The 19,601-nt window shown below is 33.8% G+C and overlaps 3 protein-coding genes across 13 annotated transcripts in view; all 3 read right to left on the minus strand.

Moving 5' to 3' along the window:
- The window catches only part of LOC106674088, a 31,026-nt gene extending 22,751 nt beyond the window's left edge, over positions 1-8,275 (minus strand). For 5 of the 10 annotated variants that reach the window (XR_002910474.1, XM_024227861.1, XM_024227862.1 and 2 more), the window contains exon 1: positions 8,049-8,275. The gene's annotated coding sequence lies outside the window, so the exon portion shown is untranslated. The remainder of the gene's footprint in view (positions 1-8,048) is intronic. The other 5 variants (XM_014406556.2, XM_014406557.2, XM_014406554.2 and 2 more) reach the window with 1 other exon arrangement.
- A 3,842-nt stretch (positions 8,276-12,117) lies between these two features.
- Positions 12,118-13,378, minus strand: LOC106674028. Of its 2 annotated transcripts, none has more exons than XM_014406461.2 (6): positions 13,276-13,378; positions 13,091-13,204; positions 12,884-13,003; positions 12,621-12,806; positions 12,450-12,558; positions 12,118-12,373 (listed from the first exon to the last, which is right to left on the minus strand). In XM_014406461.2, the coding sequence occupies exons 3-6, from the start codon at positions 12,952-12,954 to the stop codon at positions 12,164-12,166; spliced, it is 576 nt and encodes a 191-aa protein (XP_014261947.1). In that variant the 5' UTR covers positions 12,955-13,003; positions 13,091-13,204; positions 13,276-13,378; the 3' UTR covers positions 12,118-12,163. The 2 variants fall into 2 exon arrangements, with proteins under 2 accessions (XP_014261947.1, XP_014261946.1); XM_014406460.2 differs by having other exon boundaries at positions 12,884-13,025; positions 13,276-13,375.
- A 1,439-nt stretch (positions 13,379-14,817) lies between these two features.
- On the minus strand, positions 14,818-16,344 carry LOC106673981 (arginine/serine-rich coiled-coil protein 2-like). Its single transcript, XM_014406392.2, has one exon. It carries the CDS (start codon positions 15,963-15,965, stop codon positions 15,066-15,068), a length of 900 nt encoding a protein of 299 aa, XP_014261878.1. The 5' UTR covers positions 15,966-16,344; the 3' UTR covers positions 14,818-15,065.
- Between the last annotated feature and the right edge of the window lie 3,257 nt (positions 16,345-19,601).

Genomic DNA, 19,601 nt, shown 5'->3' on the forward strand with positions numbered 1-19,601 from the left:
GGTGGCGAACCTGCTGTAGGCTACTGACACCGTGATCACCAACTTTGGAGAGGCTCCAAATATGAATCTAAATTTGGAAGAACGGCGGAGCTTAGACCGGGGTTATCGTCTGTAGTCTTCAGAAAACGACCCCCTCAATCCATTGTTTTCTTATTTGTGACTATTGGTTTTTTGTTACTCAATTTAGTATTGATACATTAGAATTGAATGAATTGGGCAAAAATAAAACAAATAAGTCATTTGTGACATTCGTTATACAAAACACTTAGTTAAAGGTCCTGTTACTGACTGTACTGGATCTAAACAGGGAAAACAAGCTTAATTTGTATTTTTAAATATCAGAAAATTATCAAAAAGCTACGTCTTTTTGAGTTGAACAATAAACGAATTATGTTATACTAGGAAATAGAGGTACATATTTTAAGTTATATTTGGTAATTAATATCTCGTTAATAAACAATACCAGGAAATCATGGGATGCAATCATGTATGAAATTAACAACTCTACTGCTGAAATTCAGGAAGTGCAAATGAGGCACATACTGTATCATTGAGGAGTCATAAAATTGGTAGCAATAAATTTAAAAGATATTGGAATTACTTTCGCACCTAAAGATTGGTTTCTAAGATTAAAGCTAATTGTTGTTTTAATATTGCAATGAACAACTAGTATGAGACGTACACTGTATACTCCTAAATCACCACATAGTTTGGATATCGATATTTTTATTCCTTCTTTAATATAAAGATTTAAACTGATAAGAAATATAAGTAATCAATAGTTGAAATCTGGTTTACAGCTAAGGTATCAGGAACCAGTCAACAGGAGTTAGTACGTCATGCTAGGGTACAAATCTATGTACACTCTAGTAAACCTGGAAGAACATTCAATGAATCTAGCACGACTCAATTTAACATTCCCAATATCCAGCACATCCAAAACACCGAAAAAAAAAAAAAAAATGAAAACTCTTACTGAACAAACGAAAACATGCTACTCAAAAATATCCGCCGTTAGCGAAACACAAATAACCATCAAAAAGATTCTAATATTATTTTATCAACAACTGACCGATACATAATGCAGATATAATTTGTAACGTCAATGGTACCAAATAAATTGTAATTTTGATTATCGAATACCATAAAACGGCTAACATCAAACAGAATTGCGGATCCTACTAACCTAACTCAAAATCCAGAATTTATAATTTAAGTTTGATCCACTATTTTTTTCAAATTGATCAGTTAAACGTATCTGAGAAAGAAGATACATGAATCACATTTACAGCTCTAACAATGCCTCAATCAATCGAACATGTTTGTTCCAAAAGATTAGATATACACTCACATACGTTAACAAAAGGCTCAATTGCTGCCAGAAGTACAAAATAATAATTATTTTGAACTATTTCCACTTAGTTTCAATGTCATTTAACATTCTAAAAAAAATTACCTAGTTTGTTATGTAAATTAAATTTCTTTGGTATAATTTTTTTCCCATTTTCTACGCTTAATGGATCTCCAATAATTAATTGGACTTTTCCCATATATAAAAGATATATATTTCAACGATTAAATAAATTTTTTAAAGTGAATAAACCTTTTTTTGCTACCAAGTTCACCAACTTTTCATATCTAGATTCCTATATCTAATTATTTTAAATTTATGCACATCAAAGCTGAAAAAAGTTCGCCACCTCTCTTCTAAAAATCTTTTGCAATTACGATTTGTATTTTTGTTTTTATGAATATGAGTAATAACAACGGTCTGGCAGTGACTATAAGACAAATTTTATTTTTGGGTTATTTTATTGACTTGTTTATTTAGTAAAAAATAGCTTTTTCGTTTGTTTCTTATTTTTCATTTGGCACTGTACATACCATATTCTTACAATAATTACATTATAAAATAATAGAAACAAGGAAGATATTCAAAGGTCAATGGTCGCAAAGAAGGTTCTTCTATCCCTGATAGCTTTTTACACTTTCCTCCACCGAAACCTTACAAATCGTTCAACACTGGTATATGTTGGCTTCACCATAATTTATGTCCCTTTTATTGTCAAGTTATTTAGAGCCGTTCTGTGTTTTTTATAAAACTGTTCTTCGTTTGTGCTAACATGTAATCTATACCTAATTGGTGTGATGGATAGTGACTTTCCATTTAGAAATAATAATAAATCATTTTAGTAGATAATCATTTAATAGAAACTGTTTTCACATCTTTATGTATAACATTTTTATATATATTGCCCAAAAGTATAAAAACAAACGATTTTTATAATTCAATTTCCTGAAATACGTCTCCCTCATTGCCCATTCAATAATTTGCCTTGTACAGAGGATTTAATAATCTAACAAATTTTAACCTAACACCCTTCCTAGACAAACCACTACCCTGAACACCGTTTAACGAATTCTCTTTTTTTTTTTAAAGAAAAAAAAGACATTTCCGAGTTATTACCATTAATTCTGAACCTGGGTGTGTAAGGGCACATTTAACACACAGGTGGGAGGGAGAAACACGCATGCACGCTCGCCAACAGAAGCACACAGACACGCACGTGCGAGAATTATTATTTTCTGGCATCTCACATCTCAATCGATGTGCAGGGTAATAAAGCCCAATAGAAGGATGTGGAAAATGAACGCATTGTTCGGTGGAAAAGGTCAATTTAAATGGCACCAGCGTGGACATCATGGAGTCAGCCAACAAATTTATTAACTGAAATTTCAACTACGTACGCTACGTTAATCTCGTTTACTGAAAAGCCCATACCTGTGCATTTGAAATCATGCCGTGAAAACAAAATAAAATTATTTCTTTATTTGACGTCTTTATTTGTTCATTAAACATACTGCTAAAACAAATTGAATGATCCCAGGAATTAACATCACGATTCAATAGAGTAAATGTGCTCGAATTATTTATAAACTATACCTGTAAAAATTTATAATATACTACAATTAATTAAGGTTTTTAGTTGAGATAAAAAAGTCAATGGCACGAGCGGGATTCGAACCTACGATCTTCGGCTTGATACGCCGCTGCTCTACCACTTGAGCTATCGTGACCTCGATCCACTCGGACACCAACTTCCTATCTCAATATCGCCAGCAGCGGCGTATCAAGCCGAAGATCGTGGGTTCGAATCCCGCTCGTGCCATTAACTTTTTTTATGTCAACTAAAAACCTTAACTAATTGTAGTATATTAATTGGTCAAGCGGACCACGAAATTAGTGAATTTATAATATAACTAAATTAGAGTTTGTTTAAGAAGTGACTCTGAATAAACTTGGTTGAATAATTACACGTCGACGACAAATTTAGGAAGTTAGAATATTTTTCTCCTCGTTCGGAGAGTGTGATACGCAGCGCTTTCTCAAAATGAACACCCATCGATTAGAACATATTTGCAACATTGACATCTTTAAAGAAGAAAGAGAACAGCTTAAGTTAAAAAGTTAAAACGTCATAGTCTTACCTTACGTCCCAAGATAAATCCATCACACTTTTTCTCTGGGTAATCAGTTAAGGAATGTAATAATATGCAATCAAATAATATCAGGCGTAAAAATCTTTTGTGATCGGCTTCTATGTGACTGATAAGGGTGAATTGAATGGGAGCCCAAAGAAGTAAACAGTAATCTAGAATTGGTCTTATATCTGTCTGTCTGTCTTTATTTTAAAATGTCCAAAGTGATATCTTTTAAGTGTATCTGGATCATGGAAATGTTTAGTATGGGGTGTAAAACATCCATAATTGCTTTAGCTAGATTTACTAATGTGTGGGTGAAGGTTTATCTGAGTGCCAATAATGATACAAAGATCTTTAACAGTTTCAGGTCTAATTAAGAGCGAGTCTGATATAACATTTTTAAATTTGATAGTATATTTTGTACGTATGCATTTAGCTACCGTAACCGTAGATACCGTAACCAATTGTTGTAAATGTATAGATTAAGATTGATTTGTTTATGTTGTGGCTAAATAGTCTGTTCCACCGCGTCCATCAAGGACTATTGTGCTTACTTTCTAGCAACTTCAAGCCTTGATAATAAGTACGTTTTACGGCTTTATTGTAGCAAGTGTATAGTAGTAACTTTAGGCAGATAGGTTTTTGTATTTATGCTGTTGTTCCACCAGTATGAAAGTCATTAGCTTCATTCATTCATTCGGCAACAACTTTTTAGCAGTATTAGCAGCAATAACGTTTTGTTATTAACAACCCACAAATATTATGCATACCACTTTAAATAGTATTAATTTATTGTTGGCAATCAGTCTTAGTTTTTAATTTGCTATTAAACACAGCTTGAAAATTAATTGCTTTTTAAATTATGCAATTCTCGGAAATCCGCACCATATTCAATATGAATTTAACACTCGTACATAGAACGTCAGAAGTATTTCAAATATAAAGAAAGAACGGAATTATTGAAATTTGTGGTTTGAAGATTTTACTAATCGCAATAAAAAACGTGGTAGGCTGATAAGACTTGACAACGCAATTTCAACGAGTCTCCTTATCCTAAACTACTCGAGAATTAGAAACACAACCTGGTGCAATGACTTTCTGCAGTCAGATTAATAAGTTTGGAAAAAAAAACCTAGGAGAGCATTAATTAACCGAGGTCTAGTTTCTCACTCGAATCGAAACATGCACTTTGCTTTTGTTGCGCATCACAAATGAAGCTTTTTGCATCGACAAACTGAGATCTGGACAGTATTTGGATAAGAATAACAATAAAGTTATACACAAATTATGTCTAAACCCGCTAAATACGTGGTGAGTGATTATCCTGTTCATTCTTATTGCCACGGATTATTTATTAGGTGACTGAGTGCGGTGACCGTTCAGTCTCGTGTGAAAGGTGAAAGCGACTGCACCGGGTGGAGAATTTCATTACTACGACAATCCGTAGCATGAATGAGCTATAGCCGCATAGTTTTCAAGTACAAATGTAAATTCACTGTTCATTACATAACTAGCAAGCTCACAGGACTATCACGATCAAAGGTTATCGCCCGAAACAGAGCCGACGTGGACCACTTAAAAAAAAGCGTCTCAAAAATACGCAATCGGAACAAAATCTAGCAAAACCCCATAATTACTTCAAAATGCATGTAGTTTTCAAACAAAACTCATCGTTTACAAAACGCTGGTAATATCGCTAATATGGAGTTCAGCTAACAACTCGCAAATCAATAGGGTCCAAGTTCCCAGTCTTACGACACAGTAACCTTGAAATCGGTTCGGCATACTTTCATCTCCTCATTTATACTCACAAAAAATCTATACTGGCGATAAGAAGCTAAATCGTCATATCGCTGATCACTTTCCTGGTCCCGTCTATTCTCTATGGTTAGGTAACGTCTAAGACAATTCCTCGCTGAAGAAGCCGAAACGCGTTTGAATGAAACGTAGTTCGAATAGACGGATCGGTAAATTGATCAGTAACGAGCTCAAATCTATCACACAAGCCTGGCTGAAGGCTCTAACTCGACGGTGCAGCTAAAGCTATAATGTGATAAGAGTGCAGTACTATGTTTCAACGTGTTCGTTTTTTTCTTTTTATTGTGCATGCGTGTATAATAAATCATTATACCATGTTATATTCCTGTATGCTTATCATAAAACACTAGGATGCAGGCAGAAGGGTTATGATTAAAACAAAAATCAAGTGATAGACCAGATAATTTCAGCTCTCAGTGACAGTACTAAGCACAATAATATTATATATTTTACACACATCATGTTGAATTTAGTTAAATAGAAAAAAAAAGACTAAATTGTATCATTTAAAAAAAGAACACCGTAAATTCAAAAACAATACCATGAAAAAAAGGGGGGGGGCGTCGGTGGCTGCAACGGTTGAAACGGCCCTCATCACTGTAAGGTAAAGGTCCCGGGTTCGAATCCAGCGGCCCTGCATTCGAACCCGACATACTTACAAATGGGCTTTTTTTCAAAAACAGAGGCACCCTGAGGGTTTATATGACCTCTGCTGTTGCAAACCCTCGTTAAAAAAAAAACCGTGGTGATGGATTGGTAAGGCGAAAAAAAAAAAAAGAAAAAAAAAAAAAAAACGAAAATGTCCACTCACGCAAATGGCAAAAGAGTAATATATTACAAATAATTCTGACATGTAATGACTGAACATTTGCGATTAATTGAAAATAAAAGTAAAATTATCTATTATTTTTTGATAACGGAATCAGCTGCCAGTTAATAATACTAAATTGGTAGTGTAATCAATCTTAGAAGCCAGCTTGCAAATTTGAAAATTAATTAACGGATCAAATAAAAACATTTTCAAGGGACTACAAAAAAAAAGGAGAGTGGAAGTAGTGTCGTTCTAATTAAACGAACCAAACCATGACAGATGGTTGTTGTTTGCAGTTAAGTTGCGATATTTCTTCTTGTGGTCTATGGTATGATACATGGCAAGTGCATAGAACACTCAGAAATGATCGGAATCGGATAAGCTTTAAGCTGTCAAATTGTTATATTTCTTAATATTTCTCTTATATTCTTCTAACGGGCCAATAATTTTTTCTTATACGATTATTTTGATCTGCCTGTCCTTGATGTTTAGGTCTGCCAGACGCGATCGGCTTTTAGTCTTCAGTGTTAGATTTGGGTCTTTTCTAAGATATAAGACAGAGGCCCAGCACTGAAGATTTGAGAGACCAAGCAACAAGGAAAGGCAGACCAAAATGACCAAAAGACCAAGCTATAAGTTGTCAAATTATATTTCTTATTGTTTTCTGCGGCATGCCGGGAGGGGAGTTTTATCGTTCCCGATCATTTTAGACTGCCAGATGCGATTCGACTTTTCGCCATCTTCAGTGCTGGATTTGTGACTTTTCTGATATATAACACAGAGGCCCAGCACAGAAGATTTGGCAGACCAAACAACAAGGAAAGGCAGACCAAAATGATCAAAAGACCACGCTATAAGTTGTCAAATTATATTTTTTAATGCTGTCTGCGGTGTGACGAGCGTGTAGTTTTGTCGTTTCCTATCATTTTGGTCTGCCTGCCGCGATTCGGCTTTTCTGAGATATAAGACAGAAGCTCAGCACTGAAGATGGCGAAGTGCCCAAACGCGTCTGACAGACCAAAAACGACCAACTTGTGAAATTACCCCCATACTCTGGACAAAAAGGTTAAACGACATGGTATCGAAAATTTCTTTCGTACATAGCGATATTTTTTTGATGATTGCATTATTCTTTACACCTAAGGTCATAAGGTTCATGCCACACAATTTATATTACACTTGAAATCAGTGTATATCGTATATTACAGACAATTTAAAGTATAATTTACCTTAACTTAATCATTTTTTAATTTGTATAATAATCCAACACATACAATATAATACTTTGTCAATGGTTAAAAATAAACTTGACCACTAGAATATCGAGTTTGTGTGATATTAGTCAAATGTAAGTTACTATTAGATTCTTTAGCTTAGGTCTATATCTGTATTCCCGTGAACTGGCCGTCGATAACGTAACTCGGAAAGTAAACAATACAATCAACAGTCTTCAGTACTTATGGAAATCTGCCCACAAAATCTAGAAACCTCGTTCCAAACGCAAATAATATGTTTTCACTAGGAGTAGTAGTTGAGTTCTCTAGGCTAATAATAAATAGTCGACCGATTCCTAATTTTGTTCCCACTCGTTTATTTCCAAGAGTTGGACTTTAAAAACACATGATATACCGGACCGGGCAGGAAACACAAACGCTTTTTTTTTTCTAAAATGGACTTGGATTGTATGTCCTCTTTAGGCATAGTACGTGCCTAAAAAGCTAGCTTAATAAAACACACTTGATTACTCGACGAATCGCCTGATTCGGGCAATTTTATTTCACCAAAACACACCTTCCGCTGAATTATTGATATCAAAGATATTACCCAACAATTAGAACATTTCATATTATTGTACCAAACGAGATTTAAGCTAGAAACTAACAGTGGAGTATCGTTTTAGGCAAAAATAAACAAATGTAATGAAAAACTGACTTACTTTTATTATTATCCTTTCCGATTAAATGTCAAATTAATCACAATAAACGATCCCGATGGAGAGTGCGATTTTGTTAACGCACAAGTATGAAATAACTCGACAATTGTTATACTCGGTTTAGGTTTGGACGACAATCTTTGTTGTCCGACCTAACTGTAGCTAAATATTTACAAAACGGGCCACACGGATAAAGAAGAGGTGAACTACTGACATATGTAGTTTGTATGTAGGAATTGTGGGATTGGCAGTGAGGCCAACTCGACGCCGGCGATCGGACGCCTATGATACAAAAATCCCTATTCTTAAACACAAGGAAATTGTTTTATCCATCTCCCATCCATTTTAATTCTTTGCCAAAAATAAAATTTCTAACAATCTTTAAAACTTTTTTACTTATTTTTTGCTAATATATTAGTTCAAGTCAATTCAAGCGCCCCATCCTTAAAATGAATTTATCACAAGGTCATTTCTCACCTTATGTAAATTTTCCAAGTCGTGGACCAGACATTTTACATTTATTTTAATTTATTGATTTTTAAAAATGAAAGTTTAAGTGAAACGCTAGATTTCTTGTCTTGTTACAACTTATAAAAGTGTAATTTTAAATTAAACCGAGAGGAAACTTTTTTTTAACCAACTCTCGAACAATGACCAAGGAAATTTTGATGTCACCTATTGACCCAGAACCCTTTTGTGGCTTACCAAACCAAAAACACGAATCCATTACATAATGGATTAAACCTAATTGTTCTCTATTCAATGAGAATGTTGCCCAGATAATGGTAATGGTAATTAGGATACTAGGAAGCGGGGTTTGTGATCCCCAGAAACTGCCACCTTCTGGCTTACTGTACCTTCCTAGTTCCCTAGTTCTGTACTGTACAGTGTTCAATGACTCAATCTTTCTTCTTGGAAGTATCAGGTCATTGACTGTCGCTGCTACAATTCTGTGTTAGATTTAATCTCCATTGAGCCGTTGTTCACATTTGAAGATGATGTGTGTGGCTGTTTCCACCTCATTGCATAATCTGCAGATGGGATCATCATTATATATGCCCATGTTGTGTCGATGCTTTTTTAGATGCCAGTGAACTAGTCCTATCACTCCTGTGTGTTTAGCCCTCTCCAATTGCAGCAGGGCATTTGCCAATCTTGTTGGTTGTTTGTCTAGTGCTGCTAGAGTATATCCACTTCGCGTTTTGTTTTATTTGGATCCATTCTGCGATGAAGGATTCTATATTTATTTTTCTTATCCCAAATATAGGTTAAATTGTCAATTTGTTACTAATTTGTTAAACTAACTTATTTATTTATTTAATTATTTAAACTAACTTATTTATTTATTTAATTATTTAAACTAACTTATTTATTTATTTAATTATTTAAACTAACTTATTTATTTATTTAAACTAACTTATTTATTTATTTAATTATTTGAACTAACTTATTTATTTATTATTTTAAACTAAATCTTTCACTGTATATACTATATTAGACCAACTTACTAAATTAATCTTTTTTTTTCTGACATTTGTTATTACTGTTACTCTTCATAAAATTAACAATTAGTTCTTCCAGTTTCTGAACAATACTGTAATGATTTTGTTAATGTAAAGGATTCGTTAAAGTAAATTTGCCAGTAAAACATCTTTTAAGATTTTCTAGGGCACAAGCGTTGATGGCATGAATTTTTGCTTGAAAGACCAAAGTGTACTTCCCTAATGAGTTTGATTGCTCATATCTTGGGCTTGAACAAAAAACCCGATCCAGTTCCTTCAATTGTTTTGGAGCCATCTGTGTACCATATCATTGTATCTGATGCTCCCCCGAGTCCTCTCCTTTTTAGTCCATTGAGGCAGATGTAGCCTGGGACAGAGGCATAAAACATTTTTTATTAAAGGACTATCGTAGAAACTAACAGCTGAACTACTAAATCTACGACGTGCTAGGACTAGAATAATAGTTGGATGCTGACTGGACACTGTAGACTCCAGAGGCATATGTATAGACTTGGAATGGCAGAAACAAGCCTATGCAGATATTGCCAAGAAGAAGAAGATACTAGAACATGTCCTCTGTTCAGGAGTTCTAGATAGAAAAAGAATAGAGATGCACAATAGACCATTACTGGTTACAGTGTGCAGGTCATAAAGAGGCCGGCCCCAACATAATGTGTTCTAGTCTAATATCAGACATGCAAAGAAATGTTGTTAGATGTGTTTCAACTAATTTAAGACTAGAATTCCTGGATCTGAGCATATATCTGAGAATTGTGCTTTGTGATCTGTGAATGTCTGAATTCTGAGACCTCTCACTCACTCTCTCTTCCACTATCACTAAAACCACTATAACAATTGTTATTAATTGTTTATATATTAAGTTCATAAACATTGTTGTAAAAGTAAATTTTCATAAGAAGTTGAACTGCTACTGCATGTGTAATTTTTTAGGCATTGAAACTTTGTAAAAATAAATAATGTTTTAAAAATTCTGAGATAAAAGTTCCACAATTAAAGTTTAAGTTAATTAAGTTAAAAGTTCCACAATTTTTGCTTCTGATATGTCCACAAATCAGAATGCACTGCCACATAACACATGACATCACCATATTAATAAGACACCCTTCTTCTTCACAAGCTTTCCTTGTTACAAAACCACATGTCTACAATTGAAATATGGAGCAATCTTTATAAAATAAAGTTAACCCCCCCCCCTGCAGCATATATTTACACAATAAACCTGTTCCACAATCTGACGAAGTTTCTTATTTAGGACTTATATTTGATAGAGAGCTATGTTGGAAGCCATACACATGAATAAAAGAACAGGCTCTTAACAAACAATTTAAAATACTTTATTACCTACTCAACCGGCAATCAAAATTACCATTAATTTCTTTACCATTAATTACTTTCGGCAAACATGACTTTATTATCTTACAACACTATTTGGTCCGTTTTAAAGAATTAGAGGTAAATAAAACACAATCTCTCACTTGTGTTTACAATTGGTTTTTAGAAATAAATTTGTGAGCAGTCAATCTCTTCTTTGTTGGCTTTTCTGTAAAGCTTCTTTCTAACCCTCTATTTAAGTTGTACATTTTTACGTCTTTATATGCCACTAATTGGCGACTGTTTTATTTTTATGCATGACACAGCTAGGATAGTTGGTGACTACTCGGAACGGGCTTCTATCAGTGGCCAGCATATGGTCCCAACTTAATCCTATCGAACACCTGGGATGAGTTGTCAAAACGGGTAAAGTCACCCAGTGATGCTAGAGAATTTGCAAGAATTAAAAATGGCCCTGTTGGAGGAGTATAAATATATTCCACAGTACTACATTCAAAACCTCATAAAAATGATGCCACGCCAAATGCAAGCGGTGATCAACGCAAGAGAGGATATACTCCATATTGAATTGAACATTTTCTTCATTCTTTCCATAGCATAATTTTTGGCAAAATTGTTTTACTCAGTTTAGTTTTTTTAAATTTTTATTTAGCAATATCTTATATTTTTCTTTACAAATATCCAGTAAACAACAAAAAATAAAAATTATAAAACTTGCAACTATTTACTGAAACAAAAAATGGGAGTGGCCACTGATTTTGCCTCCCAGTGTACACACTGATATTACACTTTATTTTTCTCCTTCTATAGGTTGTTTCTGTAGATTAGATTTTTGGATATTTTTTAAATATAAAGGATATGTAGAACAATTTAGTAAGCAAAACATGCACTAGAGCTTCGCTGATTAGGGTATTAAACTTACTATTCATATAAAATAATGTTTACTTTATTAGTATTATCGAGATAAATAAAAACTATGTACTCCATTGAAAACTTAAAAAAGAACTGTATAATGGTATGATCCCTCACCAGAAATACCCAGTATGAAGTAATACCCTTCTTATTTGAGATGAATTAAAATAAAGAAAATATAAATTTAATGATTGTAAAAAAGTACAAGTATGATCCATTTTATAATCATCATTTTATTAATGAAATTCATAATAATATTTTAATGAAAATTAAATAAATAAAAAACAAATATTTAGATTGATTTGTTAAAAATTCTCATCAAAAACATTACATTTCATGTTTTTAAACATTTTAAAAGATGTATTTCTTCTTAACCATTTCAATTAATGATCTAAGTCCTACTTCTTTTAATTCAACATTACCAATACTAAGAAGTGTAGTTTGTATAGCATTTTGTATACCATTTTGATATTTAGTCACTAATGGAAAAACCACATCATAAATAACATCTCTGAGTAAATATGTAAAACCAAAGTCAACAAGAAGTCCTTCAACAGTAACCTGTAAATGTTAGTCCCAAGATATCATTATAAGGTGGGAATCATCTTTTTATATATATACAATTTTGAAGAATTACCTTCAAGTCATCAAGGCTGTACGCAAATGAAATGTCATTCATTTGAATTGTTTGATTTTGAGCCACAATTTGAGATTCCACTAATATTGCCAAGTAGTTAAAACCACTCCTGAAATTTTACATATGGCTGAATAACTTGTTTTAAAAAGTAACTGTAATATTAGCATGTACTGTAAAATTCCTTCACTGTCCACAGGTATAACTGTCATTGCAGTTCCATTTATTGAGAATCTTCCTTTGAATGTCGGATTTATAAATGTCAATAGAAAAGAAACAGATAGATTTTTCTCCAATTTAGCATAACTGACAATATAATCTGAGAAGTTTGTGAGAACACCATCAACATGAAGTGTAGCGCTGTAAGGAAAAGAGATGAGATAAACATTGTTTGCAATAAAATTACAGTATAAATAAAGTATAGAATTGGAACAGACTTCATTTTTGGCTGTCTATCTATAACAACATCGTAGTTCAAGAAATATGGATCAAGTTTTGGAATTCCCATTTCTTCATCGCCATTCTTCAAAATCACTTTCAACTCTTCCAAGTACTTTCTGAGCCAATCATCATTCAAAACTTTGGTTACAAACTATTGTATTAATATTATTATAAACTTAAAATTATACTCAGATCATATTTACCTTGTGAGTAACAACAACTAAAGAGGAAAGATATGAAAAGTATTTCTAATGTAACAAACTTGTGAAACATTATTGCTTGAGCTGCCACTTGTAAAGGATGAAAATACCCAATTTCTGAAATTACAATTTTTATAGATATATTTTTGATTATGTTATCTAATCCAAATAGATTAGAAAGAACATACCTCCCTTTCAGCAATATTTTTGTGGTAGAAGAATTGAAATCAATTGAAAACTAAAAATTAATATCATTCCATGCTTCAAAAGCCACTTAAGAACACGGTTTTGAGTTGCATTATATCAGAAATATTTCAAGAGGTTTAATTATTTAGGATTTAGTGACATAATCTCTCTCGGTTATATTATCTATTGCTTTCTTTAATATCAGTTTTATTTATTTTGAAAAACTAATTCAAATAACTTTTCAATATATTCAATTAATAAACTTTACACATGGTGTTAGGCTACTCGTATCGCAAACTTTGCTAGTGAACCTCCAGAGTGACAAAAAATTCATAATTTGATTGTTTGCTATGTTTAAGTTTCTATTTTGTTTGATTTTTATATTGAATTTTTCTTTTTTGTGCTTTTTTTAGATTAGGGTTAGGTTTTACAACTTCAGCATTATTTTTCCCCCCTTTTGTCTGCATTTATGTAGCTATTTTGTCCAAATTTTCCTGCTTTGGTTGTTTGCTTTGTTTGTTGTCTCTTTATATGTGTTATTTCATTTTTTTTCTTTTGGTACTTTTTTTATTAAGTTAAAGTAGGGAAATAAATTTTACCCAGAACAAAAGTTGAATTACCCATTCTCCCTTTTTAACACATCACCACTTTTTCCCCCCCATTTAGCATAAAATGGTTTAATGTGATTAAAGACAAGGGTATACCACAAAAAGCTTATTGAACAGTGAAGTTGCTGTGAAATTTGTCAAGCTTTGCCATACATTTTTCCAAGATGTCAAATTTACTAGTTTTTGAAAGATTTGTTTTTTTGCCAAAAATTGATTGAAAGTTCTATAAGGGTGTCTTTTTAAAGGAAATTTAATGCTCTTTTCTATGCATTTTTTGGATTTCCCCAAAAATGAATAGTTCAGGAGCAACAAGTAGATTTATGACAAAAACTGTAGATAACTGAAAAAAATAAATAAAAAATATATTTCTTAGTGATTATTTAGAGATTCTGAGATAAATATCACACATATATTTATTAAAGAAAGTGAGTTTGATGGTTGTCTAGTTCCTGAAAAGAAACCCAAGAAATATAAAAAGTCAACAACCGGAAGAGAAGAGTAAAAAAATAAATAAAATATATATAAAATAAAATGTTGAATAACTGCAAAAGGTTGAGAATCAGACCTTGGTTCTTTTTTGGTCAGTGGAGGTGTGAAATTCCTTGTTAAAGTTTCTGGCACGAGTAGCCTGACACCCTGTATATATAAAAAAATACATTATATTGTACACCAATTAAATTATGGCATAAAATCTTATGAAAATTCCATATTTCAATAATTAAAATACTAGTAGCATATAATGAATAAACTGATCGTTATGTAAGAATAAAACTTGTAGTTATCATATTATAAATTTCATTTTCTTTTTTTTATATTGTTGTATAAATACATAAAAAAGTTTAAAACATGAATAGAAGTATGTTATTTGAATGTGTGTATAAAAAATCAATTATGCTTAAAAGATATGGTATGTGGATTCAAGTAATAAAAGACATATAATTTTAAATGTTGTATTTGTGATACAAATACTAAAATAAGGTGAAAACAGAAGCTTTATCCTTGGCATATTTTTTCTTTAAAATAATTGAAAAGGCCATATTTTCATTTCAATTTAGTTACAGACAACTTTAAATTTGTACAGTACTGTATATCTTTTGGAATTATTAATTTTATGCCTAATAATTTTGTCACATAATACATATGTAAAATAATACATGTCAAGTTGATGACAGTAGGAAGTAAAATCACGGTATGTGTCGAGGTCCAAAGCCTAGCCCAACACCGCGTTGAGTATGTGTAGTTGCCCTTGCCACTTCGTACTGCATTTCCATTGAGGAAAAGAGCTCCTCTTGCTTTTTGAACAAATCCTTGACTTTACCGTCTTGCTCCGTTTGCACTTCTTTAGGTGGAACTTCCTTCATTCCCATCAGCCGTTGGAACTTGGCAGTCATCTTCCCGTCTTGATCCTGAGAGAACTTAGCACCCTGCCATATGCTGGCATTTTTTACCGTTTCACCTTCATCTTTACTCACTTTTTTGTTATTCCATAACAATTTCCTTTTGGCGATCTGTTCAGCATACTTGGCCGGGTTGGCGACAAGAGGATTATAATAACTAGGTACAATCGAACTGGAACCACCTTTCTCATTTTCAGGTACTTTCAAATCGATTCCCATTTTTTCAAGTATTGACAGCTTGTTTGACTTTGTATCGTGTTTCCTCCTTGGACTCCTTTCAGCATAGTCTATGTTTCTCTTCGGAGAGTAATCCCTGTAGGAGCGTCTTGGGCTTCTGCTTCTTGACCGCTTCCCCCTGCTTCTGCTTCTCGAGCATTTCACTCTGCTATTGCTTCTCGACCGATTGCTCCGACTCCGACTACGGCTTCTGTTTTCATATTTCTGAGAATGTCTGTCCTTGGATATATCTCTTCTGTGAGACTTGTGTCTGTCATAGTACTTTTTGTCTTCTTTGGATCTGTGCTTGGAATAAGGAGGGCTGGTCCTTTCAGGGGAATAAGCGTGACTTTTGTAACTATTATTAGATTTGCCCACGGATCCGGATCGCGAGGAGGAAGCTTCGTTCGGTCTGAACACATCCCGAGGCGGTAACTCTTCGTCGCTGGAATAATACCGGCCAGAATCCATTTCCAGGTTCTATTCAATCTTCCCGCACAGTTTTAAACAATGAACATTTATCTGTACGCTATGTCCAATACTACCTAGTTGGGTGCGTTCGACGAACGGATCGAAATAACTTCGATTCCGACCTTCATTTCACACAAAATCATGCGAAGAACAAAACAAACCTCCGTTGGGCTGTCGACAGAATCGCGACCTAATCCAATCAAGTAGAGGAGGATTAGGGTTAACGCTTCACTCCCGATGAATTCTCCGAATCCAAAATTAATCTTATTGGGAAACGATAAAACGAAAGTTATAATTTGGTATATTGACAACCTAAACACATGACACAGAAAACATCATGCCGACAAGATGGCATTGGAACGAAACTAAGATCGACTCAAGATCGCATAACAGTATTAACGAATCAATGCATTATCATATTTCAAGAACAGTGATATTGAATTACGATTATTTGCATTTAAGGTCCCATCAAAATTGTTGGTAACTTAAACGATAAAGATATTCAAATATGATACATGATTATATCTTGTATGTATATTATATGTATATACTTTGGTGTACATGACTATAAGGATAGAGGACGCTACCAGGCACCAGCAGGGCAGCAGCTGTTCGCTTGTTTAAACTGTACGTTTGTCGTGAACGTATTCATCCGCCAGTTAATTTCGAAATGATACAAAATTTCTGTTTAGTTAAACCGAAAAAATGACCAGATTCAGATTAAAAATAATGGCTGCAAGAATAAATAAATAATATCCTTATTATTCCTTCTTCCTTTCCTTTTTAAGTTCGTTTTATAAACTGGGTTATGTTGAACTCTTAACAAACACCGATGAATGTATATTTTGTTTTATTGGTTGTAATTACATGTTACCAATAATGACACAATATTTCTTAAAAAGGCTTAAAAAGATACACAGGTCCATTCTTCACGGATATTAGGAACTAGAATCATACTAAGAATAATGGTATCCAGTTGAACTTGTGAAAAAGGCCAAAATGTACGCAAAAATATTATTATCGAATCAGTTTCAAAAGTACTAATAAATAAACCTAGTAATAAGTAAGATACATTGTCTCAAGAAATCAACATCGACAAGGGATCAGCAATTGATTGTATTTATTTATTTAACAGGCAGCCACACTCTTTTTTCATGTGCACAAAATGTCACAAAGTAACAGTTTACAAAGTAAACTAAAATTTACAATGATTGGATTTATATAGGCTCAAATCCGTACATACGTACAAACATTTGCCATGTTAAGCCTATAGGCTTCTCGTAGTCCACTGGCGATTCCAACTTTTGTTATTTACAGTAAATTGGTGACAGACTCGAGAATTACCCACCACGGGTGTTGACAGACCTCAGCCTTATCTGACCTGCCACCGAGGTTGGGCTCCAGGGGGGTGCTGTCAACAGCAAGGTCAATTCAGCAACCAACACCTTCTGTCCGAACCCATTCTTACTCACATTCATTCTTAAATAGATACACTCCTATTTACATCCCATTCATTCAATTAGTGTGATTGAGTACTTGACATTCCTCGATCACCCTTTACATATACTATACAAATAGCCTAAGAGGGGTTTATGGGATTCTTGTTATTCTGCCATTGAGTATCGACCCTCTCATACCACACATTCACATTAATAAATTCACTCTCAACTCAAACTAGGTATATACAACTATTATTACTATCTACAATAGAACAACCCCATGTCCTCCAAGAATCGGAATAGGGGACCCAAGTACATGCTGCGTGCTCAAACACAATTCTCAAATCAGGTGGCAACCCTTCACGCTCTTTGAATGGAGCTATGGAATTGCACCCTTCAATTAGGTGGGACACATCAAGCAACCTTTCTCTGCATGCCGGACACATAGACGGGCTTTGGTTCAAAACTAAAAGTCCGGTTTTTTCCCCCAATGGATACCAGGGACTGGAGGAGTTCCCTCCTGAGCACTGCAGCTGAGCTGTACAGCTTATTGTACTTTATCCCTGGCTCCATATTTTTTTGGGAGGGGGGGGCTTGCAACACAAATGTGAACTTGAGCCCCTGTTGTGCCGGTGTTCTTCCATAGAAGAAACTCATTTTTGAAGGGGGTTGGGACCAAATTCAGGGTCGCTGAGATCCGATCCCGCCCCTTCCATTGATGAGTGCCGTGTCAATTTCTTTCAATTGCGGCCACCGGTCCCTTTAGGCATCAGAAAAAGTCCAGAGGCGACGGTGGGGCTCGAACCCACGACCGCAGGATTACTAGCCGAGAGTCTGACGCCTTAGCCACTTGGCTACCGCAGCCCCCCAAGTCCGTGTGTTAATCTTGCATGCCCTATTGTTAATCGGGTGAGATTGACCTTTCTTCTACGAGTCAGATCTTCTGAAGGCCACCCATCGACAGTGCTCTTGATACGCCAAGGTTTCTCTGCCGATCTGGCCTATCGACACTGCCCCTTTTAATCATTTTTTTAATTGCATTCTTAGCATTAGAGGGCTGGATTGCGGTGGTTAAATTTACAATGAAATAGAATATAAAATATAAAACCAATTGAAAAATACATTTTATTAGAACTAATAATAGACATAATGACATGGCAATATAAAAATAAATCATTTCTAATAAATAAATAACTAAATAAAAATAAAATGTAATTAAAATATATAATAATAAATGAAATGAACACTCAAATTGTCTGATAAAAGTAACAAATCAATATCACATTAATATATAAAGAAATATGAACTTTTGGTTTAATGCAGGAATGATCAAAATTTGAAGGCCATAAGCAGATTGGAAGTCTGACGAAAGTGAAAAAATGGTGCCCTAAGGGTGGTAAGGGAATAAAAGAATTATTAGGGATTTAATAAGGGTAACTCTAGCTTTCTGTAGAATGAAAAACCAAAGGCATAAAAGAGAATGGAGGTTTGCGTAGACCGTTTTAATAATAGAGTTCATATTATGGTCATATCATGCAAGCTTGGAGTTACAAATAATGTTTATATTTTTAACTTTAGGACAAAATTAATAGATGAATTGTTGATATGAGAAGGGACAACAAGAGGAGAATTTTTAAACGTTGAAAGAGTTGTTAAAGAAGTCTCTATTAATTTGGTTTCAAGCCTGTACAGTCTCTTAGCAGGGTTGGGCTCGGTTAGTGGGGATGTGGAAATTTATTTGTAGAAATAACTTAACTATATCTTGTTGTTAAGTAGTTTATACGAGAATAAAGACTCAAGTGTAATACAACAATATTCAAGTGAAATTAAACTCATAATAGCATAGATTCATTTTGCTGCAGCCTAATCTAAGGAATTAGTGCTGAATTTGATCTAATAATTTAATATCGGAATTGTAGTGTGGGGACAGATTAAGGAGCAGTATTCTAAATGAGAGCGTACAAGGGAAGTGTATAGGATGGTAGTAATTGAAGGATTAAAATCCTTGGAGTGACATATGAATAATAAAAATTTGTTTGCTCTACTGGCTAATAGGTTAATATAGTGATTAAAGGAGAGAGATTGGTCAAAGTGATTGTCAAGATCTTAGACAATTTTGACTTTACTCAATGAGATATTATATAAGGAGTCTGGGAACCAGGGTAGATTTAAGTCTACTTGAGAGATTGTTGCAGTG

This window comes from Cimex lectularius, unplaced genomic scaffold (assembly GCF_000648675.2).
Source record: "Cimex lectularius strain Harlan isolate CLEC.00 unplaced genomic scaffold, Clec_2.1 scaffold177, whole genome shotgun sequence".
In the NCBI taxonomy this organism is placed as follows: domain Eukaryota; kingdom Metazoa; phylum Arthropoda; class Insecta; order Hemiptera; family Cimicidae; genus Cimex; species Cimex lectularius.

Bases quoted from the DNA above. Each gene is read 5' to 3' on its own strand.
- LOC106673981 (XM_014406392.2), bottom strand. From the start codon at position 15,965: ATGGATTCTGGCCGGTATTATTCCAGCGACGAAGAGTTACCGCCTCGG.
- LOC106674028 (XM_014406460.2), bottom strand. From the start codon at position 13,160: ATGTTTCACAAGTTTGTTACATTAGAAATACTTTTCATATCTTTCCTC. The intron at 13,026-13,090 runs GTAAATATGATC...TTGTAACCAAAG, and splicing joins TAGTTGTTGTTACTCACAAG to TTTTGAATGATGATTGGCTC. The intron at 12,374-12,449 runs GTAATTCTTCAA...TAACATTTACAG, and splicing joins ACAGCCTTGATGACTTGAAG to GTTACTGTTGAAGGACTTCT.